A 6811-nucleotide genomic window follows, 5' to 3' on the forward strand; every position below is an offset into this window, starting at 1 on the left:
GGCAAAAAAATAATATTTCAACCACTATATATTTGAAACCCCAGGTGCTAGCTTCAGTATGCTGAACTTTTAACTGGCTATATTTTTTTGTCACATTCGTTTTGTTTACAAGCCAATCTTCTACTCAGTCTCTCCATTTTTTTGGATGCCAACTGCGTGTTCTAGAGTGAAATACAGCAAGGATTTTACAGTAGCAAAGCAAGCATCTTTGGTTTTCCCATGCTCAGAGAACAAGAGTTCACTATTTTGACTTCTCTGGTCTGGCTTTTAGGTCCCCTGAATAAGGCCAATGAGTTAGTTACTGAAACCCAACAGTCTTAAAACCAGAAACGGAATATTTATCCAAATAACAGGCTGCTTCCTGAAATACTGGAGCTGAAATACCAACAGATTAAGAACCATACTGAAAACTACTAAAGCCCACTGTAGTTCAGAAACAAAAGTCATAGTCAACCAAAATGAAGTCCAAAACACAGTGACTAAGATTTAAGTTCTTCCTGTAGCAATTTCATAGCATTGACCACCAACCAACTGAAAAGCCATCTTCAGCTGTATTTTGCCTTGCTGAAGGAGACATCTGAATGCAACAAAACAAAAAAGCTGCCAAATTAAATAAGACTAACGGTGTAGTAGAATTTAATAAAAAATGCCGTAGAAAACACATTTCAAAGGACACCATTTGAACAGAACTACCTATTTGTAACAATCCCAAAATAAACTCACTGCACACCCTTTGTTTACAGCTGAAATCACCCTGAAGAGGTGCAGACTACAGAGGGATTAGTAACATGGCAGGTTTCAACAGCAGATCATTATGACAATCACAAGGGGAAAAAAAAGGGGGGGGGCTGACATCTGCCAGGGTGCTTTTGATACATGAGTCTGCCACAGGCCAGAGCTATTCTTAGTAGGCATCTAGGAGCAAGCAAAGAGGAGCTGATCACCTGTTGCCATGTAAACCAAATTCAATTCATCATACACTGTCTCCATGACATGTGACTTGGCTTCAGGACATGAAAGAACAGATCAGGAAGAACACAGCTATGGTTACATCCCTCTGCCACACTAGTCCATGTGCAGTACTTAATCCCTTTGTGTTGGGTCTGCATAAGCAGCAGCACAGATAAACACTGCACTAGGACAATATTCCCTTCCATGAGGGATGCCAACAACATAGGAAGTCACTTAGATTCTCAAGGCACTGAGCTTTTTGAACAAAGCTCCGCCAATTAGCAACTCTTAGTTTTTATTTTCTGCATTCTTCATCACAATCACCTGTCATTTGCAGAGCAAAACCTTCATTCACTTTTTTTCTTCTTCTTTTTCTTCTTCTTCACAGATCCTGGCAACGCTGCATTCTCTGTATGATTGCTGTGTTGTCTCTTATGCAGCCCATTTGCAGACAACTGTGGCAAATCTTTGCTGACCTGGTCACACTCCACTGAGTCTATTAATTTCTTTTCAGTCTTGTTCTCCCCCTTAATTTTCTTTTTCTTCTTTTTCTTCTGGCTGTGCTCTACATAACCCTGACTTGGATTCTGGCTGGAATCCTGGGACAGCGCAGGAAAAGCGCTTTGCTTCAAAATGTCTGCAGCTGACACAGCAGCCTCCTGGTACCTTTGCCACTCTTGATCACTGTCCAGGTCACTAGAAAGGCAATAAAAGGAAAGGAAATTATGTTATATGCTTGCTTCAATTCAATGCAGAGAGAGCATAGTAATCTAAGACCAGAGCACCTGGTAGACATCCAGGGGCTCCAGGGCTCCCGTACCCACAGTTAGCGTTTAAATAGTTTGTATCTCCCACAAAAGTTTGTAGTTCCCCAGTATTAAAAAAGTAACAAAAGAAGTCCGCTATACTCAGAGTCATAGAAAACATTGCTCAGGCTCTTCAGCTTCTTGTTCCCATGGGGGAGTCCAAGATGCTTCTGAAATGTGGATTAGAACAGCGTTTAGGAGTGAAGCAGCTGACAGCACCTCACCTGGAGCTAGATGGCTGTCTCCTCCTTGAGGCTCGGCTACACTCGGATTTCTCACAGTCTCCCGGGACAGAGGAGGAGAAGAGGCGAAAACCTAAAATACGCATTTAGAAAGGAATTTTAGCCAAGATTAAAAAAAAAAAAAAAAAAAAAGTGAGAGCAACCAGCAGTAATCTCACTAGGAAACCTCACTGCTGTTAATGGATAGCTACAGGGCTTAACAGAAATTATTTCGGACTAACAGTCTGTGAGGACTTAGGGCACAACAATCAGAACATCAAAGTAACAGCCTGCCATGGTGCTAACAAAATCTGCTGTTGCAAGTGCTCTTTAGGCAGCTGGCACTGGACAGGATCCATCCCACCCGTCACCATTTAACTAATCAGATCACAAAACACCCATGAGGTCTGTGACTAGAACTCACCATCATCTCCACCATCAGGCTGTTGCACATGAGTCTGTGAAGGTCCTGATGAATCCTTCAAGACAGTGATGAAACTAAACAGAAAACCCCAGTCAGATCTTAGACACTTAGATCTCAGTTTTGTACAAAAAATGAGCTAAAGTTGGGTGGGTGTTTCTAGGAAACAAGCTCAGAGGAAGATATTTTTTTCCTTACTTTTTTCTCAGTATTTCAATTCTCTGCTTTCAAAGCAGACTATGCCTTCTCTCCTTAGCAACACATGCCACAAGAATGACTTAACATTTCTGAAAGGCTACATTAAACTCCAGGAATTCTAGTTCTCAGGGCAATAGTTACACACATAATAGAGACAGCAGCAGCCCAGTCAGACGCACGCTGCCAGCACAACCCTGAACAGAGTATGGCTTTAAGGCACAAAAACAAAGGGAAGATTCTTGTGCTGACCTTTAAATGACCAAAGCGCTAAGGCAGACAAACTGTGCTTTTTCCTCCCACCATACATTTACTGCAGAAGCAAATGGAGACTGGTGGTGCTGCAGAGGTAAGTCTTTAACAGGGGAACACAAGAGATGGGCCAGATTAGAATACTGGAAGTTTGCATTAAATACAGGATTGAAAGAAATGAGAAGAGAAACAGCTACCCCTGCATATCCAGGTTACACTCTGATCTGGAATTTTTTACTTTTAGCAAACAAAAGCATCTTTGTACTTTACCCATAGAACAAGCTTTTTTACTATCACATGCCAATACCTGTCTAGCATTGCCCCCAGTTTCTTTGCAACATGTGCTCTGAACTCCGGTGTGGTCTGTAGCTCATTTCCATCCTCATCATGACCATTCACCTCACGCCTGTTTAAAATAGAAACAGGTTATCTCTTCCAAGGGCAATAACATCCGGTGCTCTCACCCAAACAGGAGATAAGGGACTGTAAAGTTTCCTACTCTGTAGGAACTAATTTATACTTTGTTGCTAGACAAGACTACTAAGAAAGGTGGAAAATAGCTCAACAGTGACAGTTCAGCTCCCAAGAGTGAACTTCATGTTATTTAGCTCTGACAGTTAGTAATCCAATGATTTTGTAGTTGAAATGGCCTACAAAACAGCCTATAAATAGCCTACCAAAGCAAACAAGTGATGTCAGGACATCCCTTCTCTGCTATGTGCTTCCTGTGTACATTGATACAATTCATGTAAATCTTGTCCCATGAGAAAGGATTTTATGAAGTTGCCTGGCTGACAACTTTCAAAACTGAGCCTACAGAAATGCTGCAAACGTAGATAGCCCAACATCACCTCCATTGCAAGGCTCCTAACTTAGGTGCTGCTTTCCCAGCTTACACATGATTGGCTTTGCAATTGCAATATTTTAAATGTCTTTCTACATATAACTCTCTATTTTAAACTTTATTAAATTCTTACAAGTAAATATTAATTCCTTAATAGGACATTTCTGACAACTTGAACTAATGCTTTAACCATCAGCAGTCATTTATTTCCAAATGGCTCCGCGAATGGAAGCGCCACAAGGTATTAACTGTAAGTAGCACAAACACAACATAGCTTAGGCTTTTCTCCACAGAAACACAGCTCTGAAACAAGAAGCACAAATACCTTAGGCTCTGCTGCGCAGACTGTAACCGATCTTTTTTAAAGCCACCTGGCAAAGAAAGAAGTAAAGCTATGTGAGAAAGAAACCCGCGGCCAGGACCTCCTTAACCCTCCTCCAGACACAGGGGCTGGAGAAACCCCTCGGGAGGGCAGAGGGAAGCGTCCCACCGCCCGGGCTGGGGCAGACCCTTAAGCTCGCCGCCACCCTGGGCGCCGCCGCCGCGCCGGGTGAGCGTAGCCCGGCCTCTGCCAGCCCTCACCGCCCCGCGGCTCCGCTCCCACGGCCGCCTGCTTGGCGCAGTCCCAGGCCGCCTCCCGGAACCGCGCCGCCGCCTCGCCGCCGCTCTCCGAGTCCGAGTCCGAGTCCGGGCCCGAGCCACCCCTGGGCGCCGCCATGTTGAGGCGGCTCTGGCCGCGGGGCACGCTGGGGGCTGTAGTCCTGGGGGCTGTACGCCTGCCGCGCCGCACCTGCCGGCCGCGGGGCATGCTGGGGGCTGTAGGCCTGCAGGGTGCTGCCCGACAAGATGGCGGCGGCAGGCACCACGCCTTTCCAAAGCCCTTCCCCCGCTCCCCCGGGAAACAAAGCTCTGAGGCTGTAACTTCACGGCTTCAGAGCGACTGAACCAGGGCACCCAAAGGGAAGGTTGAGATGGACTGGCGTCCTTATGTGCTGGCAAGCACAAAAACCTTCTACCATTAAGTGCCTGGTAGGATGGCACCTGTCTGCTGTAGGAATGTAGCTTTGAGAAGCAGGTCAGAGAAGGTACTAGGCGTGCAAGGTTCATTAAAATAAATTTCATTAAGATAAGGCAAAAACATCTCATCTCTTTAGTAAAAGATAAGTGAAAAACATCTGAGATGTGGGAGAGGAGACGTGCATCTCCTCTGCCTGCGCCTTTCACAGCCACTTCATCCACAAACACGGAACGACACGTTCCAGCTGACCTGCACGAAGGCATCAAATCCTTCACTGACAAAACCCGAAGGCTGCCCGGCAGCTGTTCTGTTCAGTGCTTTCCCAGCTTGGCTTGGTGGATCTCATCCCAGCCCAGCAGTACTCCTTGTGGCGATTTCTTTCTAGCTGTTACAGACACTGGGATTCCTCTCACAGACTGTAACACTATTTCAGCTTGATTATTTTGCTTCACAGATGTCAAAGCACCAGATGCTTCAAAGTATGTTTTACTCAGGCAGATCAGGCAGAGCTCAGTGTGCTTACGGGCCTGGTTTTTGAAATGTGTCAGTTCCCAGAGACAAAAGTACAGGGGAAAAAAAAAAAAAAAAAAAAAAAAAAACAGATGGAAGCATGTCACATAACAGAAAGCTGTGTGGTTTCCCACCTTTCTGGTGAGACAGAAAAGTGAAATGAGCAGGAGGTCTTGCAAACTGCTCCTCTGGCTGGACAAGGCAAAAAACTCCCAAACAGAAACCCTTGCATGGAAATGTTAAGGAAGGAAGAATATTCCCAAATGTGGTTTAATACTGAATTAAGATACCATTAAGTTCAAACTACAAGTAAAACAAAGAGTTGATGAGAAAAATGCTGATGGGAAGTTCTGTGTCTTTGATTCTTGATATATGTATGACTTCCACAACTATGAGAATGTTTGTGCATAGCACAGATACATAGTGCCATAACCATCGTTTGAGTCTTGTGACTTAGATCATGAAAAAGTGAATACATCAAATTAATTTATTCTCCTGCATGCCATGAGAATAAACTGGCAACCAGGCTACAGTTTTTTTCCTACCTCTAACCAATTACTGACTACCAGATACATTGAAAAACAATACACATAACACCTTTAGAATATACATAAACATTAATGGTATTTATATCCCTATCGTGCAAGTGATATTTAGCTGACTTCTTAGTTTCATCAAGGAAAGTATTCCCTTGCATCGTTTATTATTGCCATTCAATTTAATTCCTTCACCAGTGGGAGTAAATCTGGGTTTACCTACTGTTTTAAATAAGATTAATCGGACAGGAACAGCCTTCTCTGTAAACAAGCTTAACATTTACAGTCTCTTCTTGTAGAACATCCTTTCCACTCACCCAGTCTTATTCACTGTCTATCTCTGGATATTTTCCATTTTAAAAAGAAAATACTCACTAGGAGTGGAACAAGGGTACTGTAAACATGGCATTATAGAAATGCATAATTATATTCCATTTTTTCTGAGACATAAAGGAAAGTATTAAAATGAACACTGGGCATTGTAAGTATTCCCTGGCTATGTCGTCTACAGCAGTAACTGTATTTCTTTACAAATTGCTTTTGTTATCATAAGATATCCAAACAATACAGGCTATTCATAGCATTGCTCTTACTTCCATGATTAAAATAGCACAGGAAAAAAAATCCTCTATTACTACTGAAATTCCTGTGACTATAGACGTACATGGTGACTAGTCTAAGCTGGTCCAAATTTCAGAAGCTCGTCCTTGTTTTAACCAGCATCTGGAGGACACCATTTATACCTTTGGGGCCTCATTAACTTCTCAGTAATCTGATATTACACTGAGATGCCGAAGTTTTGCTTACGTGCTGAAGTTGTGCCAAGCCATGCTGCTTTACTGTCTTGGTGAAAATGAGTAAGCTTGTCTCAATAGAGAAATTTTCACACAGTAAATACACTGCTAGTGTGGGTAGTGGAGCTTCACAATGCATGTCCTAGGACATAACCACAGTAATTTTCAGATACTATCTCCATTTGCACCCCAGCTACAAATTTCCCAGTGCAATCCATCACCATGCACAACAGTTCCAGCAGGGCTGCTGGATGACTGTGTTG

General features: G+C 43.4%; 1 protein-coding gene across 1 annotated transcript; it reads right to left on the reverse strand.

Annotated features, from left to right (window-relative positions):
• Positions 1-480: 480 nt before the first annotated feature.
• Positions 481-4408, reverse strand: C17H12orf43 (chromosome 17 C12orf43 homolog). Its single transcript, XM_032199094.1, has 6 exons — positions 4273-4408; positions 4016-4061; positions 3154-3252; positions 2403-2476; positions 1982-2072; positions 481-1647 (listed from the first exon to the last, which is right to left on the reverse strand). Exons 1-6 carry the CDS (start codon positions 4406-4408, stop codon positions 1299-1301), a joined length of 795 nt encoding a protein of 264 aa, XP_032054985.1. The 3' UTR covers positions 481-1298.
• Between the last annotated feature and the right edge of the window lie 2403 nt (positions 4409-6811).

This window comes from Aythya fuligula, chromosome 17, assembly GCF_009819795.1.
Source record: "Aythya fuligula isolate bAytFul2 chromosome 17, bAytFul2.pri, whole genome shotgun sequence".
Classification (NCBI taxonomy): Eukaryota; Metazoa; Chordata; class Aves; order Anseriformes; family Anatidae; genus Aythya; species Aythya fuligula.